General features: G+C 42.1%; 2 protein-coding genes across 5 annotated transcripts in view; both read left to right on the top strand.

Moving 5' to 3' along the window:
• Positions 1-13,292, top strand: part of TUBD1 (tubulin delta 1) — a 46,500-nt gene extending 33,208 nt beyond the window's left edge. For all 4 annotated transcript variants that reach the window (XM_069757197.1, XM_069757199.1, XM_069757198.1 and 1 more), the window contains 5 exons: positions 1,011-1,242; positions 1,672-1,836; positions 2,937-3,071; positions 10,952-11,135; positions 13,066-13,292. In XM_069757197.1, coding sequence (XP_069613298.1) covers positions 1,011-1,242; positions 1,672-1,836; positions 2,937-3,071; positions 10,952-11,135; positions 13,066-13,168 — 819 coding nt within the window. In that variant the 3' untranslated portion in view covers positions 13,169-13,292. The remainder of the gene's footprint in view (positions 1-1,010; positions 1,243-1,671; positions 1,837-2,936; positions 3,072-10,951; positions 11,136-13,065) is intronic.
• Positions 13,293-19,234: 5,942 nt separating this feature from the next.
• On the top strand, positions 19,235-21,030 carry LOC138670137 (uncharacterized). Its single transcript, XM_069757193.1, has 2 exons — positions 19,235-19,579; positions 19,737-21,030. Exons 1-2 carry the CDS (start codon positions 19,281-19,283, stop codon positions 20,614-20,616), a joined length of 1,179 nt encoding a protein of 392 aa, XP_069613294.1. The 5' UTR covers positions 19,235-19,280; the 3' UTR covers positions 20,617-21,030.
• Positions 21,031-22,220: the final 1,190 nt, after the last annotated feature.

Below are 22,220 nucleotides of genomic sequence, written 5' to 3'. Positions count from 1 at the left end.
ATGACAGGATGGGGACGCAGGATGGGAGCAGCGCATGACAGGATGGGGACGCAGGATGGGAGCAGCGCATGACAGGATGGGGACGCAGGATGGGAGCAGCGCATGACAGGATGGGGACGCAGGATGGGAGCAGCCCATGACAGGATGGGGACGCAGGATGGGAGCAGCACATGACAGGATGGGGACGCAGGATGGAGCAGCACATACCAGGATGGAGACCACATACCAATATAAATGCTCGCCACCCGGGCGTAGAATGGGTTCAATAGCTAGTCTTTTATAACCACCAATGTTACCTTATGACAACAATGACTACAGGGGATGCTCATTTTTAGATAAGGAAGCATGATCCCATTTACTCATTTGCATTTTTCGGGGTACATATTGGTTACTATGCCTCACTCATGATGCTGCATATGTTTTACTGACAATACTTGGCTTTATAGTAATTTTCTATGGGTATTTTGATTAGGTGATTGCCCAGGCATATGTGTTGATAAGGTTATATAATGGTACCCATTTGTCCTCCAACATATGATCTCTTCAACCGCAACAACATTTTGGGCACTGTATATTATGGCATTTGGTGAATAGTGACATGCCCTGTATGCAGTCATCATCATGAGGGTATAATCAGTGGCTTGATAAACCACAAGCACATCCTGAGGATCTATATTTTCGAGTTGTCTTGGTCATATAGATTATATCCTCTATCAGAAACTATAAGCCTACAGTCTACTGGGTCATGTGCAATAGGACCTTAGACACTGTTAGTCTTTTATAACCCCCTTCCCCCTATCTTTTGTTCATGATTTAGGGCCCCCCTCTCCTCAATACCTAATAAAGGTTAAGTTTTAATATATCCACCTAGTATCCACATCCTTTTAGCCTTATCACATACCATTCCTTATTGAAGAATACTTCACGCTACTGTTATTTTTATTGTAGAAAATCTCTTTTTTGATATTTGCTTATTATAAATGTTTAACCAGCCCCCTTTTTGCTCCTAGGTCATTGTTCAGAATTACAACTCCATTTTAACGCTCTCCCACCTCTATCAATCTGCCGATGCTCTTTTGGTTCATGAGAATGACATTATCCACAAGGTCTGCTCTCAGCGGATGAACATCAAGCAGATATCCTTTCGGGATGTTAATAAAGTCATTGCACACCAGCTTGGTAGTGTATTTCAGCCTGCATACACAGCAGATGGTGTCCCACACTACAGTAGGAATCCTCTGGGTATGTGAAATGGTATATTATGTGCCACCGATTCGAGATCATAAAGTAACACTATAACAATAATCTTTATTTTTATATAGCGCTAACATATTCCGCAGCGCTTTACAGTTTTGCACACATTATCATCACTGTTCACATTGGGCTCACAATCTAAATTCCCTATCAGTATGTGTTTGGAGTGTGGGAGGAAAGCGGAGTACCCGGAGGAAACCCACGCAAACATGGGGAGGACATGCAGACCTCTTGCAGATGTTGTCCTTGGTGGGATTTGAACCCAGGACTCCAGCGCTGCAAGGCTGCAGTACTAACCACTGAGAACACTAATCTGCAATCTGAAATTCCAATAAACTTGAAACATTATTTTATATTGAAATCTTTTAACTTGCTTTCGTCAGATTTGCTAATACACGCTTTTCCCTTACTTCTCAGGGGAACTAATGGAGTGCCTGGTTCCTCACCCGGAATTCAAGATGTTAGGTCTTCGTAACATTCCTCAGATGTCTGAACACTCCCTGGCGTATAGCACATTTACTTGGCATGGTCTCATCAAACATCTGAGACAAATGCTCATTGCTGATGCAAAAATGGAAGAAGGTGCGAGCAGTCATGTAGCGGAGCTTAAAATAAATACAGATAACTATGCAGCCTGAATGTGTGTTCTTGTAAGCGTCGTGGGTTTATTTATGTTGGATATTCCTCTGGTGACTTTGGCTAGTTCAGTGGAAAAAATACTCCTTCCACATACAGTAAAGAAGCATCTTTTACTGGCATATAGTGTGGTTGCAGCACCCACAATCCACACTCCACCAAAATATTCGACATTAACTCCCATACTAAAACAGACACTTCTCAGAATCTGTGTCCTCAGCCAGACGTGCAGTTGGCACTCGGTGCTCTTTCGTCTGTCTTGGGTCATTTTAAACTTTCGTGTTAGAATTTAAGCTCTTTGGAAACAAAAATAATCAACTATTGCGTATGTATATGTGTGTGTCTAAAGGAACCTCAGACGTGTCCCCAGTAAAAAGTTCAAGGTCAGTAAGAATAAAAATGTTGAAATTGCTATTATTTTACATGAAAACACAGTCAATCTAAATTAGTATATTTTGAAATTAAAGGGAATACCTAGTATCATCCAGAGTCGCATTGGAAGTGAGCAGAGCCGATCAAGTTACAACCTCACACACTTGCCGAAGCTTGTGCATGTTCTGCAGATATGTCTTATTCATTAGAATACGAGACTTGCACAATGCCAAGCCACCGTGCACATGCCTAGTACTCTAAAGGGTTTATGCAGCGTCATCCTGTCTATGAAAATGCCATTAATTTCTGCCCTGTCACAAAAATGTTGACATCCCCCTTTTTTTTTTCCTTCCCCAAGGGTGCAGGTATTATGGAGACAGCCATGGTCTTCAGGTTGTTAAAGCCAATCATGTAGTAATACATGATCAATAGACGGGCATTGTCAAAAAGGTCATTGACTTTCAGTAAGTCAATTAATCGGATATGTTCTCTGCTAAAGATACCAAGTGCTGATAGGGACGAGTATAGTGAAGCTTGGCTCAACATCGCAGTGGTAGTCAGGCACAACACCCAGAACTTTAAATTAAAAATTCAGATCTATAAACTATAGATAAGTTATTCTTAAGAGTAAAACAATAGTTACATAACTTAAGAATTCTCATTTTAATATTTAGGCATCAACTGGCAAGTTCAACTCCCGTCTGAGGAAGCCACAGGAAGAAACTCTTTGACAGCTGGGCTGCAGATCAACAAATCTGTAGCAAACCTTGCTATATTCCGTGGAAAAGACATAGAAGGTGCTTCACCCGGTGAGTCTTGTATGACATTTATAAAATATAATTTTTCTATGATTATACAGTACTGTGCTTATTGCTGATTATATTTTTTTTAGTTGTGTGAATAGCATACAGTGGGGAAAAAAAGTATTTGGTCAGCGACCAATTGTGCAAGTTCTCCCACTTAAAAAGATGAGAGAGGCCTGTAATTGACATCATAGGTAGACCACAACTATGAGAGTCAAAATGAGAAAACAAATCCAGAAAATCACCTTGTCTGATTTGGCAAGATTTAATTTGAAAATTATGGTGGAAAAATAAGGCTTCTCCTTGTGGACAGTGACATACCAGCTCTGGCTTGTCAAGGTAAGGAGGCTTATTCCCCGTGCAATGCTCCTCTGGGAAGTTTAATATGCAAATTGCCTCTTCAGAGAAAAAGAGGACTTGAACTCTATAGCGCCACCTGTTGGAAGTAGCGATCCTACATGTCACGATCAACCCTTTAACAAGTCTTGTAATATAACTTAGGATAAAAGCCAAATCAGTATCTCAATTTGCAGACACGGTATTTCGGGCTATTGGCCCTCGTCAGGATCGCTACTTCCAACAGGTGGCGCTATAGAGTTCAAGTCCTCTTTTTCTCTGAAGAGGCAATTGGCATGTTACATTTCCCAGAGGAGCATTGCACGGCGAATAAGCCTCCTTACCTTGACAAGCCAGAGCTGGTATGTCACTCTCCACAAGGAGAAACCTTACCCCTTAGACCTCACTCCAGAGTCTCTCACCTAGCCAAATCAGTTCTCATGCTTTGCACTGACGAGGGCCAACAGCCCGAAACACCGTGTCTGCAAATTGAGATACTGATTTGCCTTTTATCCTAAGTCATATTACAAGACTCGTTAAAGGGTTGATTGTGACTTGTAGGATCGCTACTTCCAATAGGTGGCGCTAAAGAGTTCAAGTCCTCTTTTTCTCTGAAGAGGCAATTTGCAGGTGGAAAAATAAGTATTTGGTCATTAACAAAAGTTCATCTCAATATTTTGTTATATATCCTTTGTTGGCAATGACAGTGGTCAAATGTTTTCTGTATGTCTTCACAAGGTTTGCACACAGTGTTGGTGGTATGTTGGCCCATTCCTCCATGCAGATCTCCTCTAAACCAGTGATGTTTTGGGCCTGTTGCTGGGTAAGGCTAGGTTCACACTAGCGTTCCCCTGATGTGCGGCGGGCTGCGGACTTCCTCCGTGAAGCCCCGCCCTCGGCCGCACCTCCGCTGCTAGCTCCGCCTACATCTGCATGCGGCCCGCATGCGACCTGCGTACCTATATTTAACATTAGGTACGCAGGTCGTGTGGCTGTATGTGGATGGTGCCGCATGCGTCGTTTTGACGATGCGGCGACCAGCGGAGACGCAGGCATGTAGCTTTTTTTTTTCCCGCATCGTCAAAACGACGCATGCGGCACCATCCGCATACAGCCACACCACCTGCGTACCTAATGTTAAATATAGGTACGCAGGCCGCATGCAGATGTAGGCGGAGCTAGCAGCGGAGGTGCGGCCGAGGGCAGGGCTTCACTGAGGAAGTCCGCAGCCTGCCGCACATTAGGGGAACGCTAGTGTGAAACTAGCCTAACACGGACTTTCAACTCCCACCAAAGGTTTTCTATGGGGTTGAGATCTGGAGACTGGCTAGACCACTCCAGGGCCTTCATATGCTTCTTACGATGCCACTCCTTCCTTGCCATGGCAGTGTGATTGGGATCATTATCATTCTGAAAGACCCTATCCACGTTTCATCTTCAATGCTCTTGCTGATGGAAGGAGGTTTGCACTCAAAATCTCACAATACATGGCCCCATTCATTCTTTCATGTACACAGATCAGTCGTCCTGGTGCCTTTGCAGAGAAACAGCCCTAGAGTATGATGTTGCCACCCCCTTGCTTCACAGTAGGTATGGTGTTCTTTGGATGCAACTCAGCATTCTGTCTCCTCCAAACACGATGAGTTTTGTTTCTACCAAACAGTTCTACTTTGGTTTCATCAGACCATATGACATTCTCCCAATACTCTTCTGGATAATCCAATTGCTCTCTAGCAAACTTCAGATGGGCCTGGATATGTACTAGCTTAAGCAGGGGGACACGTCTGGCACTGCAGGATCTGAGTCCCTGGCGGCGTAGTGTTACTCATGGTAGCCTTTGTTACAGTGGTCCCAGCTCTATGCAGGTCATTCACTAGGTTACCCTATGTGGTTCTGGGATTTTTGCTCACCGTTCTTGTGATTATTTTGACCCCACGAGGTGAGATCTTGCGTGGAGCCCCAAATCGAGGGTCTTTTATGTCTTCCATTTACTTATTATTGCTCCCATAGTTGGTTTCATTACACCAAGCTGCTTGCTTATAGCAGATGCAGTATTCTCAGCCTGGTGCAAGGATACAATTTTGTTTCTGGTGTTCGTCGACAGCTCTTTGGTCTTCACCATAGTGGTGTTTTGAGTGTGACTGAGTTTGTGGACAGGTGTCTTTTATACTGATAACAAGTTCAAACAGGTGCCATTATTACAGGTAATGAGAGGAGGACAGAGGAGCCTCTTAAAGAAGAAGTTACAGGTCTGTGAGAGCCAGAAATCGTGCATGTTTTTAGGTCACCAAATACTTATTTTCCACCATAATTTGCAAAATACATCTTGCCAAATCAGACAAGGTGATTTTCTGGATTTGTTTTCTCATTTTGACTCTCATAGTTGTGGTCTACCTATGATGTCAAATACAGGCCTCTCTCATCTTTTTAAGTGGGAGAACTTGCACAATTGGTCGCTGACTAAATACTTTTCTCCTTCGCCCCATTGGGGGACACAGGACCATGGGTGTATGCTGCTGCCACTAGGAGGCTGACACTAAGTGAATACAGAAATAGTTAGCTCCTCCTCTGCATTATACACCTACCACTGGCTCCAGCCCGAACCAGTTCATGCTTAGTGTCCGTAGGAGGCACATGGGTCTGGTCTTCAGACCATAATTTTTTATTTTATTTTTTATTCCTTTTTTTACTTTTTACCTTTTACCATTTTCTGCGAGGAATATAGGGACAACGGATCCTTTCAAGGGCCCGATCTCCCTCAAACCAACAACAGGCGGGAACGTGGAGTATCTCCTCCACATACTCCCTCCTGCACCGTGCAAGCCAGGCCTGAACGATTTTAGGGGTAACGGTTCCCTTCAGGGTGCCGATCTCCCCGCACCAGCAACAGACGGGAACATGGTGTGTCGCCTCCATGTACCCCCTTCTGAAGCCAGGCTACAGCAGGACAACAGCCCTGTCCCATCCTAGGGGATTTAACCACTAGGATGTACAGAGGCACCGATGGCATCCATGCAGCCCCCACTGCATCACCACTGATTGAACAGCGGTGATGGAAGGAGGCGGACAGTCCGTCTCCACTTCCCTGACAAAGGGATGGTGGATTGAGGGTCCCTGCACTGTCCATACCGCAGTCCTGACCTGCAGGCAGAGCGGTAGCTCTGCGTTTTTTTCAGCATCTTTTACTCTGGAGGTGATTATCATGGTCCTGGGCGGGGGCAAGCCTACCTCAGCGGGGATCAAGGCACATTCCACTTGGTCGGTGGGCGTTTCTTGGGCCATTCGGCACCAGGCATCGGCAGAACAGGTTTGCAAAGCTGCGACCTGGTCCAGCCTGCACACATTCTTGAAACACTACAATGTCCGAACTTAGGCCTCAGCAGATACAGAACTGGGCAGATGGATTCTGCAGGCAGTGGTAGCGCATCTTTAGACAGTTGGTATGTGGGGTTTAATCTGTTGTGACCCACCCAGGGACTGCTTTAGGATGTCCCATGGTCCTGTATCCCCCAATGAGGCAAAGGAGCAACAGGGATTTTTTTGTACTTTTCTCTGAGCCACTTAATGGGGGACACAACACCCACCCTGTTGACCTGATGGCTATGCTTGTTCTTTGGTTTGACATGTTGTACCTGTATTTGATGGTTATGATCTCCGACTGCTTTGTCACTGAACAACTTCGGGCTGGAGCCAGTGGTAGGTGTATACTGCACAGGAGGAGCTAACTTTTTTTGTATTCACTTTGTATCAGCCTCTTAGTGGCAGCAGCATATACCCATATACCTGTGTCCCCCAATGAGTGGCTCGGAGAAAAGGATTTTACAGTGAGTACACAAAAATCCCAGTTTTTTTCCCCCACTGTATATGGGACGTTTCTCCAAATGTATACATTTCTGACCTAGTCACAAGATAGAAGTTTTTTTCCAGTTGTAATGATCTTCTGGTATATCATAGATGCATGTGAGATGATGTTGGTTATTGATATTGGTCCACCCCTAATTTCCGAACATTGTCAAATTTGGCTTATAATGTATAACATCCATGTTATGTCATTGTCACTTGTTAAACCTCAAAGTATTCTTTCCCCCAGGAAAGATTCAGAGCCTTTTTTGCAGTCTGTGGGAGACTATGTAATAGGACTCATGAATGGGTCTCAAGGTTGTCGGGTTTACAGTAAAAGCTTGTGCTATTAAAAAACATTTAGCGTGGCTCCACGTTTTATAGCTAAAAGTGTTCAAGTTATTTTTTGGTTTTAATCTGTAGTCATAATGCGTGGACACAGATGTAAATGCGCATTCCATATCAAATGTTCCCAGGTGCTTTATTAGCGCCTTCTCCTCATTAAGACATGAATTGGCACCCTGGGAAGAGGTCCAAAGGTGTGGAGGAGACTCAGGAGCTCCTACCACACGTGGCAGATACTGGCTATATTATTTAGCAAGCATCTGTACCCAGCAGCCGTGGATGGAGCAGAGTTCTGGATTCTGTTAACAATTTAGATGCCACTGTCAATCTCTGAAAGAGACGTTTAAATGCAATGCACACCAGGCCCCATCAGCCCCTCAGGACACGATCACTGGAAACTGTAGGGGTTACTATGACAGCCAGAAGTCTGCTGAACACCCCCCTCCCCCGTCGCCCCTGTGCAGCTCAAACATAGGAGACCAAGATTTTCACTATATACGGCAATAGTCTTCTATTGCATTATCTAATATATAATTGCCTAGAATACTACTTCCTGCAATTTGTGCCAACTTCCTGTCCGGAGCTAATGTCCGGAGATAATGTCCGGAGCTAATGTCCGGAGATAAGTGACGTCAACAGTGTCCAGTGTCTGATTGGTTGCCGCCTGCTGCGAGCGACCAATCAGAAACGTGCCGTACTGTGACACACTCCGCCCGCCATTTTGGTGTGATTTTTGAATTTTTACCTCACAGCAAGTTTCTACTGCGTGGAGGCGGGCCCAGTGACGTTGCTCTTCAAGCTCCTGCCGAATTTCGTCAAAAAAATGATAATACCATTTACCAAAACTATATATATTTAGTTGTGAAGTGGTTCAGTGACATTTTCACACCAATTTTGAACTTTTGTTTGGTGTTTTCTCCATATACTGCCTATTATTTTTGTTCTTTCTTACTATTATTTATTAATTGTATTATTCTTACATTTGAATAAATAAAGTAAATATGTATTCTAGACTCCCGATTCTTTAGAATCGGGCTGCCATCTAGTATAGTATAAATGATCAAACAATCACAGATGCAAGCAATGTAAAATAAAAAATGAAAACATTAAAAAATAAAATCTAGCCTCAAATTGCCAATTTCCCAATTTAAAAAATGTAAAGAAAAAAAACAAAACATTTTGGTATCACCAAGTCCGTAAAAGTCACCGCTCAGTACATGGTGAGCTGCCGCTATAATCACGACCCCGCGCTGACTGACAGCCAGCTCTAATGCTAATGGCCCCTTACCAGCCTGAGAATACCAGCCCCCAGCTGTCTGCTTTAGCAAGGCTAGTTGTCAATCATGGAGGGGACCCCACTCTGTTTTTTTAAAACTTATTTAAATAATTTAAAAAAAAAACAGAGTGGGGAGCCCTCTATTCTTCATAACCAGCCTTGCAGCCCCCAACTGTGAGTTGTGCCTGGCTGGTCATCAAAAATACAGGGGAACCCACACCACTTTATTTCTTTTTCTTTTTTTATTATTTGTTTACAGCAAACCCGAACAGTAACATGGACTTCCTGGGTGAAGTCCATGTTCGGTGTCCGTGCCCGAACAGTAGGTGTTCGGTACGGATGCCGAATTTTACTGTTCGGGTTCGCCATCTCTATTCAAATTATGCACGTTCAAGCCCTCAAGTGGGACTAAAATAAAAAACTGTAAAAATAAATAATGTTAAATGTAAAAATAAATACCGTAAATGCATTTTATCCTTATCAGTTTCTTTAGAACATAAAATGAAAAATTATAATTGGCATTTCCATTTTATAACGATTCCAGCTATAACAATGTTGCACTAGCTATCACATAGAGAGATCATTGTATTAAAAAAAAAAAAAAGGATTGATCGTTTTAATTTATGTACCTCAAAAACGTGACTAAAATAAAAATTAACAAGTGAGCTGTCATACAGCTCTGTTGATGGAAAAAAAAATACAACAAATTATAGCTCTGTATAGTTTATGCACAGAAAACCTATACAAATTTGGTATGGCCACATTTGTACTGACCCAAAGACTAAATTTAGCACATCAATTGTAGGTAAAGTTAAGTACTGCAGAGGAGAAAATTACCATCTTTATCCCCCAACCCCCCCCCCCACCCCCCACCCCCACCCCAAAAAAAAATAAATACCGTAAATAAATAAAATAACAAAATGAAAAAAAAAAAAGTGATTTTATTATAAAATACAACTTGTCCCTCCCAAAAAACAAACTCTCTTATGATGACTGTCATCCAAGCAATCAAACCACTATGGCTTGGGACACCATAATAAATAAAATCCCCCCCAAAAAATGCTTTGTCCTTGAGGCTCAAAATAGCTGTGTCCCTTAAAGGGAGGCCCCGGACCGCGACGCCCACTGCAGCAGGACCGCCCCTGGGTGAATATAATCTAACCTCTTTTTCTCATCTTTCAGGATACATCGGGGGCTTATCTACAGCATTACAGATTGCTGTAGATAAGCCCCTGATGCCGGTGGGTTTAGCTCACCTTCGATTTTGGGGGTGACAGGTTCCCTTTAATACAGCTGTATTATCATAATGGAATTTTTGCTTAATATAAAACCTAAAGAGATGAACTGCAATATAAGTTGGTGTACATGCAGCGCATGTTCATACTGGCAACTAAACAGACAAAAACCTAAGATAAAACATAACAAGCAAATACCCTGCAGTAAATAAATGGCAATAACACATGACAATAACACAGGGTGGTTAGTTAACATAATTAAAAAAAAAAAATACAATGTAAATGCCATCCCACCACACCATAGTGACCCTATTTGGGATAGTCCTAATCTAACCATTTGTTAAGCATACATGTGGATAAGGGCTGAGAAGGACTGAGACACCGACTAATGGACACTCAGCCACAGGGAACTACATGAATGTAATGTCTAGCTCAAATGGCTGGGTGTCCATTAGCCGGGTTCAGTCCTTCTCGGCCCTTATCCACATGTATGTCACCTGGCATATGGTAAGGTTTTAATATTAAAGGTTAAGACCATCCCAAATAGGGTCACCGTGAAGTGGTGGGACAGTTTTACATTTTTTTTTTAATCAGAATTATGTTAACTAAGCACCCTATATTAAGTTCATGCACTATGTGGTTTATTTAGTGCAGGCCATTTGCTTATTATATCTTGGGTTTTAACATAAAACTTTGCAACAGTTCATCTTGCCGAGTTCCATCTGACTACAGCGTATTGTGACTGCACCATTAGTGGCACTGTAGCGGTATTTCTGTGGTGCCATGAGCACTGTATGGCATCACATGTGATGTTGATCTTTGACAATTGCGTTTTCTGTCTGATTTCATTGCAGAGGGCTTCAGAGATCCAGCATTGTATACTTCTTGGTTGACACCGGAGGATTCCTTTAGTATTTGGAAAACACCAAGAGCTTTTAACAAATACGAGAAGTCTGCCACTTTAATGAGCAACAGTCAAGGCCTCCTGAAGCCTTTAGACAACATTGTTGGAAAAGCATGGAACATGTTTGCTTCAAAGTAAGAACCTTGTTGCTTTATCCCTCATCCTCTCTTTTTTTTTTGTTGGAGGGCCATAATGCTGGCTGAGTGTGTGTGTGTTCTAAGGAGAGAAAGCAGCTGTCAGACCCCTCTGGCCATAGATCACACCCCTCTAGAACAAAAGGAGATGGCAGTAAAAATTAATCTGCCCTATTCTTATCTCTAACATTTGACATCTGGAGGCTTGTATACATTTTATATTCGCTTCCAGGCCCTTCAAAATTGGTGGGCTTCAGCTGGATTTACTCTGAAAGTGTTCTGTACAGTTGTGACTCGCCCATAAATGATATATCCTATAATGCTTAAATAATACCATGCCTACTTCCCACCAGAGAACATCATGGGGTCAAACAAGCTCCACATATTAGCCCAAACACTCAATATAAACTTTTATATGGTTACCCAAATATCACGGCCATGCAATTAACATAACCATGTTAGAAAGTGGCACAGTACGGTATATTATTTTGGTATTCTATAATAATGTAACAAAATGGCAGTTTCTCACAATTTCTGAATATCAGTGTATTGTAGCCAAACAGCCGTACCATATAATGATGGGTTACATATATTCTTACAGGGTTCAGTACTAATACTCAAAGATAGGGAAATACAGTGTCTAAATAATACATACAGTTTATATAATTACCTTGTTGTCAAGGATTAAATACCTCATGATCAGTGGGTTACCCTCCACCCCAGGCTTCAGCGTTGGTCTAAACGCCGCAAACTGAGTGCAGTCAGCTCATTGAGGTTAATCACGTTTGATATTGTCTTCCTATACCAACTGATCCTATAAATCGGTGCCATATTGAAAATAAAGGGGACTGTCCTTTTTTATATAATAATAGCTGCACAGTCCTCCTTCATTGTGTTTGGGCAGAATGCTTGAGGCTGGGGTCCCACGAAGAGTTTGGCTTGCGGATACCACACAGCCAAGATGTGGCTGCCATACATCAGCTTTATAAAAGTTTACATGTCATTCTACTGATAGTTAGTCCAAATCTCTTGCCTGTTGATAATGGCCTCGCTTTTTGCATAAACGTGCATCTATTAACAGTAGGCCAGCAAGTAGTAAAATAGTGACTCAATAATGTCACTATATGAGTGGTCGTAATCATGGATACCTAAACTACTGCAATGCCTGCACATGAGGAAAGTGGCATAACTAATCAAGGAGAACTATACTACATTTCTAATAATTGGACGTATTTGTTAATATTATTACAGCTACTATATACTGGGATAGGATCTTGGAGATGGGATTACACCTTTAAAGCACCACTTCAACTTATTTTTTAAATTTTAGAGTTGAAGTGGTGCCACTAACATAAAGTCCCTGACCCTAATATTATGCTCACCAGCCGCTGTCTTCAGCTTTTCCCAGCACCACTCCTACCCCGATCTTCAATCTTGTGACCCCAACTTCTGACTGACAGGAAGTCCGAGATAATGGGCACACCTCTCAGTGTAAGTCTATGAGATCGTGGTTCTGGCCTTGTTCTGGTACCCATAGACTTACATTAAGTTGTGATTTCCGGATTGAGAGGGAAACACCGGAGTCATCCGGCAGGTCACAAACTGCAGAAGACAACCACAGCGGCTGGTAAGTATGAGACTTAAGTGCGGGGAACGTAGATTAGTGGCACCACTTTGTCGATGCCGCTGTTTAACGCTTGTTCTCTTTGAGTGGTGCTATAACATATTGCATTAGAAAATAAAAGGACTAGATTAGATTGAATACGGTCCGTGGAGTAACCAGACCTTCTAAGTCAATGAAAAGTCAAATACACATAAAAATCGGTGTCTAGAGTGACAACACACAAAAGCAAGGTTTGACAGATCAACTGCTTCCAGCTTGGAAATATTACATGGTTGGAGTTACTCATGAGTGATTTTTGTATTTCAGAGCATATGTTCACCAATACACAAAATATGGCATTGAAGAAGAAGATTTCCTGCAGAGTTTTACAACACTTGAACAAATTATTTCCAGTTACTCCACTTTATGAGTGCAGTATTTATTCCCATGATATGATTATTCTGCTTGTTTTATAGCAGGATCTGCTGCTCCGAAGTGAAATGTATCAGCTTTTACGAGAAAGATATATTTTTAATAAATCTTATTTATTCTGACTTTGTTGTCATTACTATAAAAAAAGTGTTAACTAGATGGAAACTACAGTCTGCCAGATTGTTGCGACCAATGCAGCTACTAAAGAGATTTTCTGTCTCAGAAGTTTATGGCACAACCACAGGATATAGCATAAGTTATTAGTGGACACTGACAGAAGATGCCCCTGTGCAAGAACAATGTAAGGGCCCTTTGCATATAGCCCATCGTAATACAAAATTCCACCTGCTCTGAATATGGAAATGGACTCCATTACTTCTTAGGCCCCTGAATGATGGCACAGGTTGCAACAATGGTATGACCACCCTTGCCATAAATGTCTGATCGATCCTGGTCCCACTGTGAGGAAAATGGGGTTCGATACAGCTCTCTACTTTCACTTCTATGGAAAGTCCAAAAATTGCTAAGCATGGACCCACATCCTATAGTTATGTCATCATTTTCTGAAATGGGAATACAACTTTATCCCCTTCCTGCCACTGCCATTTTTGTACTTTAATTTTTTACTTCACTTCTTCCAAGCGTAATATTTTCTTTTCTCTGTAAAATGGCTGTATTAGCGCTTGATTTTTACATGTGTTGCAGTTTTTAATAGCACCATTTATAAACTAGCACTGATCTACTTCCAATATGGTTGATTGACTCTCGTTAAAGGGGTTGTCTGGCCTTGGACTACTTGGGAATTTTCACCGTGTACAATGTGCGCTGTGATATTGTCCGGTACCAGTGGCGGGCGCATGATCACATGACAACTAGATAGGCATGGCCTCTCTAAATATGGGGGTTTCTGTGTAGAGGTGCTAGATTTAGAGCATAAAATTTGCACTGACAAGACACACACGTGTATTGAGCGAGGCATGACCTGTCTAATTTGAATGTGGCCGTAAGTGTGCAAATTGTATACTTGAAATGACTGCCTACTCCCGGCAGCGAAGAATCCTCTCAGTGTACATAGTGACTGCAGACTTGTAGGCTAAGGCCGCAAAATCTCTTTAAGGGCTCATACCCATCACTGTTTAAAAAAAAAACTGTCTGATATATGTCCAGAAAAGTGGGACGAGTGTCATGCGATTTTCTTGCAAGTGCAATGTGATTTTTTTTTTTTTTTTTTTTTTAACACTTAGCATCCGAATGACATCTGATTTACATACGAGTGCAATCTGATTGCAAAATAATTTTACCATGTGCTTTTATATAGAGCAATTCTGTCACTTACAGTTTTTCAAGGAAATGTTCTTCAAGATTTATGTATGGGAGATTAGATACAGTAGATATACAAATAGATATAAATAGGTGAGTGAGCTATATGAGTGCTTTGCGTGTGTAGTTTACTGTACATGTATTTTATTGCTAAATAAATTATTTTCTGAAAAAAATGGCGTGGGGTCCCCTGAAATGTTATTAACCAGCAGAGGGAAAAAGGACAGCTGGGGACAGATATTTTACAGCCTGTAAAGGGGGTAATACCCATGGAGCTTCCCAGGCTATTAACCCCTTTCTGACATCAGACGTACTATCCCGTCGAGGTGGGGTGGGCCCCTATGACCACCGACGGGATAGTACGTCATATGCGATCGGCAGCGCTCACGGGGGGAGCGCCGCCGATCGCGGCCGGGTGCTTATCGCAGCTGACATCTGGCACTATGTGCCAGGAGCGGTCACGGACCGCCCCCGGCACATTAACCCCCGACACACCGATCAAAGATGATCGCGATGTGCCGGCGGTACAGGGAAGCTTCCCTGAGCCCCCCGCAGCAACGCGATGTGATCGCGTTACTGCGAGGGTCTTACCTCCCTCCCTGCCTGCTCCAGCCCCGGATCCAAGATGGCCGCGGATCCGGGTCCGGCAGGGAGGGAGGTGACTTCACAGTGCCTGCTCAGAGCAGGCACTGTGAAGCCTGCAGCGCTGCAAGTCAGATCAGTGATCTGACAGAGTGCTATGCAAACTGTCAGATCATTGATCTGTGATGTCCCCCCCTGGGACAAAATAAAAAAGTAAGAAAATTTTTTTCCAAATGTGTATAAAAAAAAAAATATTCCTAAATAATGAAAAAAATATATATATTATTCCCATAAATACATTTCTTCATCTAAATAAAAAAAAAACAATAAAAGTACACATATTTAGTATCGCCGCTGTTGTGAGTTCTGTTTTTGGGCTCCCTCTGGTGGTTACTGATGGTACTGGGTGATTTGTGTTCTGCTGTCTCTGGTGTCCACCTGTTCTATTAGGATTTGGGAGTTTCCTATTTAACCGGGCTTTCTTGTCATTTCCCCGCTGGCTATCAAGGTTATCAGAGTGTTTTGTTACCTCAGCTTCTGGCTTCAGTAATCTTCAGGACAAGCTAAGTTTTGATTTTCTTGTTCCACGTTTTGCTTTATTTTTGTCTTGTCCAGCTTGCATATAATTGTCTCTTTGCTGCTGGTTGCTTTAGTGGGCTGTAATTGCTCCTCATGTTCCATGAGTTGGAACATGAGTTCAAGTAATTACAGGATGGTTTTTTGAAGGGCTTTTTGCTGACCGCGCAGTTTACTTTTGTATCCTCTGCTATCTAGTTTTAGCGGGCCTCATTTTGCTGAATCTGTTTTCATAGTGTGTATGTGCCTTCCTCTCATTTCACCGTCATTATATGTGGGGGGCTGCTATTTCTGTGGGGTATTTCTCTGGAGGCAAGAGAGGTCTGTGTTTCTTCTAATAGGGGAAGTTAGATCTTCGGCTGGTGCGAGACGTCTAGGATCAACGTAGGCACGTTCCCCGGCTATTGTTATTTGTGTGTTCAGGTTTAGGGTCGCGGTCAGCTCAGGTTCCATCACCCTAGAGCTCGTTGGTGCTTGTCCTTTTGTGATTCCCTGCCATTGGAATCATGACACGCCGCGTCTGTAACGACCCGACCTATAAAACTGGCCCACTAGTTAAAGCCTTCAGTAAACACCGTAAGAAAAAAAAAAAAAAAAGAGGCAAAAAACAACGCTTTATTATCATACCGCCGAACTAAAAGTGGAATAACACGCGATCAAAAAGACAGATATAAATAACCATGGTACCGCTGAAAGCGTCATCTTGTCCCGCAAAAAACGAGCCGCCATACAGCATCATCAGCAAAAAAATAAAAAAGTTATAGTCTTGAGAATAAAGCGATGCAAAAATAATTATTTTTTCTGTAAAATAGTTTTTATCGTATAAAAGCGCCAAAACATAAAAAAATTATATAAATGAGGTGTCGCTGTAATCGTCCTGACCCGAAGAATAAAACTGCTTTATCAATTTTACCTAACGCGGAACGGTATAAACGCCTCCCCCAAAAGAAATTCATGAATAGCTGGTTTTTGGTCATTCTTCCTCACAAAAATCGGAATAAAAAGCGATCAAAAAATGTCACGTGTCCGAAAATGTTACCAATAAAAACGTCAACTCGTCACGCAAAAAAACAAGACCCCACATGACTCTGTGGACCAAAATATGGAAAAATTATAGCTCTCAAAATGTGGTAACGCAAAAAATATTTTTTGCAATAAAAAGCGTCTTTCAGTGTGTGACGGCTGCCAATCATAAAAATCCGCTAAAAAACTCGCTATAAAAGTAAATCAAACCCCCCTTCATCACCCCCTTAGTTAGGGACAAATTAAAAAAATGTATTTATTTCCATTTTCCCATTAGGGTTAGGGCTAGGGTTAGGGCTAAGGTTAGGGTTAGGGCTACGGTTATGGCTAGGGTTAGGGTTGGGGCTAAAGTTAGGGTTAGGGTTTAGATTACATTTACAGTTGGGAATAGGGTTGGGATTAGGGTTAGCGGTGTGTCAGGGTTAGAGGTGTGGTTAGGGTTACCGTTGGAATTAGGGTTAGGGGTGTGTTTGGATTAGGGTTTCAGTTATAATTGGGGGGTTTCCACTGTTTAGGCACATCAGGGGCTCTCCAAACACGACATGGCGTCCGATCTCAATTCCAGCCAATTCTGCGTTGAAAAAGTAAAACCGTGCTCCTTCCCTTCCGAGCTCTCCCGTGTGCCCAAACAGGGGTTTACCCCAACATATGGGGTATCAGCGTACTCAGGACAAATAGGACAACAACTTTTGGGGTCCAATTTTTCCTGTTACCCTTGGGAAAATACAAAACTGGGGGCTAAAAAATAATTTTTGTGGGGGAAAAAAAAAGATTTTTTATTTTCACGGCTCTGCGTTATGAACTGTAGTGAAACACTTGGGGGTTCAAAGTTCTTAAAACAAATCTAGATGAGTTCCCTGGGGGGTCTAGTTTCCAATATGGGGTCACTTGTGGGGGGTTTCTACTGTTTAGGTACATTAGGGGCTCTGCAAACGCAATGTGACACCTGCAGACCATTCCATCTAAGTCTGCATTCCAAATGGCGCTCCTTCCCTTCCGAGCCCTCCCATGCGCCCAAACAGTGGTTTACCCCCACATATGGGGTATCAGCGTACTCAGAACAAATTGTACAACAACTTTTGGGGTCCAATTTCTTCTCTTACCCTTGGGAAAATAAAACATTGGGGGCGAAAAGATAATTTTTGTGAAAAAATGATTTTTTATTTTTACGGTTCTGCATTATAAACTTCTGTGAAGCACTTGGTGGGTCAAAGTGCTCACCACACCTCTAGATACGTTCCTTAGGGGGTCTACTTTCCAAAATGGTGTCACTTGTGGGGGGTTTCAATGTTTAGGCACATCAAGGGCTCTCCAAACGCAACATGGCGTCCCATCTCAATTCCTGTCAATTTTGCATTGAAAAGTCAAACGGTGCTCCTTCGCTTCCGAGCTCTGTCATGCGCCCAAACAGTGGTTTACCCCCACATATGGGGTATCGGTGTACTCAGGACAAATTGTACAACAACTTTTGGGGTCCATTTTCTCCTGTTACCCTTGGTAAAATAAAACAAATTGGAGCTGAATTAAATTTTTTGTGAAAAAAAGTTAAATGTTCATTTTTATTTAAACATTCCAAAAATTCCTGTGAAGCACCAGAAGGGTTAATAAACTTCTTGAATATGGTTTTGAGCACCTTGAGGGGTGCAGTTTTTAGAATGGTGTCACACTTGGGTATTTTCTTTCATATAGACCCCTCAAAATGACTTCAAATGAGATGTGGTCCCTAAAAAAAAATGGTGTTGTAAAAATGAGAAATTGCTGGTCAACTTTTAACCCTTATAACTCCCTAACAAAAAAAAAATTTTGGTTCCAAAATTGTGCTGATGTAAAGTAGACATGTGGGAAATGTTACTTAAGTATTTTGTGTGACATATCTCTGTGATTTAATTGCATAAAAATTCAAAGTTGGAAAATTGCGAAATTGTCATAATTTTCGCCAGATTTCCGTTTTTTTCACAAATAAACGCAGGTAATATCAAAGAAATGTTACCACTGTCATGAAGTACAATATGTCACGAGAAAACAATGTCAGAATCACTGGGATCCGTTGAAGCGTTCCAGAGTTATAACCTCATAAAGGGACAGTGGTCAGAATTGTAAAAATTGGCCCGGTCATTAACGTGCAAACCACCCTTGGGGGTAAAGGGGTTAATATCAGCTGATAGCTGTAAACTAATGTTTTCCTAGTTATTAAAATGAGGGACCCTCCAAAAAAATGACATGGGGTCCCCCTATAATTAATAACCAGCAAAGGCTAGGCAGGCGGCTGCAGGCTGATATTAACCCTTCATGACCCTGGGTATTTTCATGTTTCCGTTTTAGGCTAGGTTCACATTGCGTCAAGTACATGGCGTTAAACGGATGCGTTAAACGCATGTACAGAAACGGAGCAAAAATATGTGAAATTCGTCGTCACGGTAACGCTAGCGTTAACGCATGTGATCGCGTTTTTTCATTTTGATGTCCGTTTACGAAGTATCCGTTTGTCTGCGTTTGTCACTGTCAATAAAGTTGTTCTTTTTTTTTTTTTTTTCCCTTTTGTCATTGTCGGGTGTGGGCACAGACTCATTCTCCATTTTGAAAGCATTGAGTGAACTTCTGCTAGCAAGATGTTTGTGTCTGAGCTCGTCAGATTTCGCTTGATGCGGTTGCGACTTCGGCAGAGAAAGCGTAGTTCGCAAAGGAGATATTGGATCCACGAAGTGAATTTCTTGCGGAGTACATATGGTGCCTTTCACACCCTGTATGTGCAGCTTCGGGATCATCCCTTCAAATTCCAACGCTATCTACGGATGTCCATTGAGACCTTTGATGTTCTGCTCTCACATGTGAAGGATGTGATACATCATCATCGCAGCACTTTTCGTGAAAGCATCAGTGCGGAGCAACGTTTAGTAGTGACTGTGAGGTAATTATACATTTTTTTTATCATTCTATTGACAAAGACTAGATCTCGGTATCGTGTGGCCTAATGTTCATTTTGCAATTGTATATTATATTGTAAACTAGCCTTTAGATGATCATTAAAATCCTAATTTTTTTTTTTTGTTTTTGAATGTCAACAGATATCTGGCTACCGGAGAAACTTTTGCGTCACTGCATTACCAGTTTCGACTTGGGAAGTCAACAATTTGTCAACTGGTTCGGGAAACTTGTGATGCCATTTGGAACAACTTGCAACCACTTGTGCTACCAACACCAACATCAGAAATGTGGCTAGCAATTTCCCAACAGTTCGAGGATGTGGCTAATTTCCCCAATTGTATTTGTGCCGTGGACGGAAAGCACATTCGGATTCAGAAACCTGCACATAGTGGTTCCCTCTACTATAACTATAAGAAATACTTTTCTATAGTATTGATGGCGATTGCGGATGCCAGGTACCGTTTTGTTGCTGTGGATATTGGAGCTTATGGCCGGACTAACGATTCCAGAGTATTCAGAGACTCCAACATGGGCCAATGTTTGTACAACCAAAGTTTAAACATACCGTCATCACGACCTCTTCCGGGGACCGAAGGCCCAAGTTTGCCCTATGTTTTAGTTGGTGATGAGGCCTTCCAACTAGGACAAAATCTCCTCAAGCCCTACTCAAGCCGTAGTCTAGACTCCAGCAGGCGCATTTTTAATTATCGCTTGAGCCGGGCTAGACGTTATGTGGAGTGTGCCTTTGGGATTTTGACATTAAAATGGCGGATTTTACTAACCTGCATGCAACTGCAACCAGACAATGTGGACCGTGTTGTGAAGGCATGCATCTGTCTGCACAATTTTGTGGCGAGACATGAACCCCAGTTGGTAGACCCCAATGATTGTGAGTCGAACCTCAGTAGCATTGAATCGACTACAGTTCGTTCTGCATCACAAATAATGAGGATTCGTGATCAATTTGCACACTACTTCACACATGAAGGCCAGGTTCCATGGCAAGACAGACACGTGTGAAAATAATTTAAAGTCTTCCTGATGTCGTGTAAAAAGTTACGTAGTGTAAAAAGTTATGTTGTTTAACCTGATGTCGTGTAAAAAGTTACGTAGTGTAAAAAGTTATGTTGTTTAACCTGATGTCGTGTAAAAAGTTACGTAGTGTAAAAAGTTATGTTGTTTAACCTGATGTCGTGTAAAAAGTTACGTAGTGTAAAAGGTTATGTTGTTTAACCTGATGTCGTGTAAAAAGTTACCTTATGTCGTGTAAAAAGTTAGTCATACAAGAATCTGAAATTTGAAACAGTTTACTAGATGTTTTTGTATTTTCCCAACAAACTGTTGGTACACAGGTGTAACATATGATATCCCATAGGGATGAAAAAAAAAAAAAGGAAAATAGAAATTAACAACAACACCCCCCCCCCCCCCCCCAAAAAAAAAAAAATTCCAACGCGGTAATTGCACCTGGCTGTGGACAGTGAACTGTACTAAAGACTTTGGTACTGCACGGGAGTATTGTCTGCCCAACTATATGATGGACTGCTACATTGTCTTTGAGGTTCCACGCTCGTTTCACCCCGGCCTCTATATTGAGGGTTGTAGGGCGGCATGTCCAGTCTTCTTCTTCCCGATGGAGCGGGTTCCTCGGTGCCCACAAATTCCTCTACAAGCTCGTTAAGTCTTTGTCGAAACATAAGGTTTCTATGTGCCGGGATATTTTGTACTACAGGCACATAGGATAATAAAAGTAGCTTCCACTCATTAGCAGAGTAGACAGACTCGCGTGCTTGCAGCTCGGTAATTTCTCGTCTCAGGTCTTTGAGCTCACTGCGACACATGTCCTCTACCCGTTGGAGTCCATCCACGATAATTGCATCTGCTTCATCTTTTTGAGATGCTCGCTTGCGTCCACGCTGTGATTGCAACCGGGCACTCACACCTGCAGCAACAGTGCTTCTATCCGCAGATCGTGGCTCGCTGATGCCAGACACATCTTCAGGTTGCGTTGGTTCCACTGAAGAAGGCTCAAGTTCCTCTGCTGGTCTAGGAGCAGCGGTACTGCATATCGTGCTGTAACCCAAAAACAAAAATTACTTATTTTCCTTTAAACAATTTAGTCTCGCACACAGACCTTCTTGTACTTACGAGCGCTGAGACACTGTTTTCTGAAGAAAGAGCAGTTGGTCATAATGCACATACGGTGTCACCCGTTTGCCACTTGATCCGCTTGGTGCATTCTGACTGTTCCGGTAGTCGCGGACAAAGCGATCGCGGATGGACTTCCAACGGGTATGGACAGCATCGGTTTTAAATTAAAAAAAATATATATATATATATATATATATATATATATATAAAAATAGTAGATTGTGTTAAGATATAGGAAAAATTGTTCATAGTTTGCTACGATAGTTGATATATAAATAGTAGATAGATAGTTGTTAGATAAGAAATAGTGTAGAAATAGTGTATAGATAGATAGATATATAGTGTACAGATAGTTGATAATTGAGAGATAGATAGCAGACAACAAGTGGATAGGTTGATAGGATAGAAAATTTTTTTTTTTTAAACATTTTCCGATGTTACGTCACCAATATTTACCAATTTTTTTCTTTGAG

The sequence above is a fragment of the Ranitomeya imitator genome, chromosome 3, assembly GCF_032444005.1.
Source record: "Ranitomeya imitator isolate aRanImi1 chromosome 3, aRanImi1.pri, whole genome shotgun sequence".
Lineage (NCBI taxonomy): Eukaryota > Metazoa > Chordata > Amphibia > Anura > Dendrobatidae > Ranitomeya > Ranitomeya imitator.
The sequence above is the reverse complement of the archived record's forward strand: the minus strand, read 5'-3'. Positions and strand labels throughout refer to the sequence as shown.

What these genes read in the sequence shown, in the direction of transcription:
- LOC138670137 (XM_069757193.1), top strand. Translation starts at nt 19,281, where the DNA reads ATGTTTGTGTCTGAGCTCGTCAGATTTCGCTTGATGCGGTTGCGACTT. An exon ending in CGTTTAGTAGTGACTGTGAG is followed by an intron (nt 19,580 to 19,736) that starts GTAATTATACAT and finishes GAATGTCAACAG; the next exon opens with ATATCTGGCTACCGGAGAAA.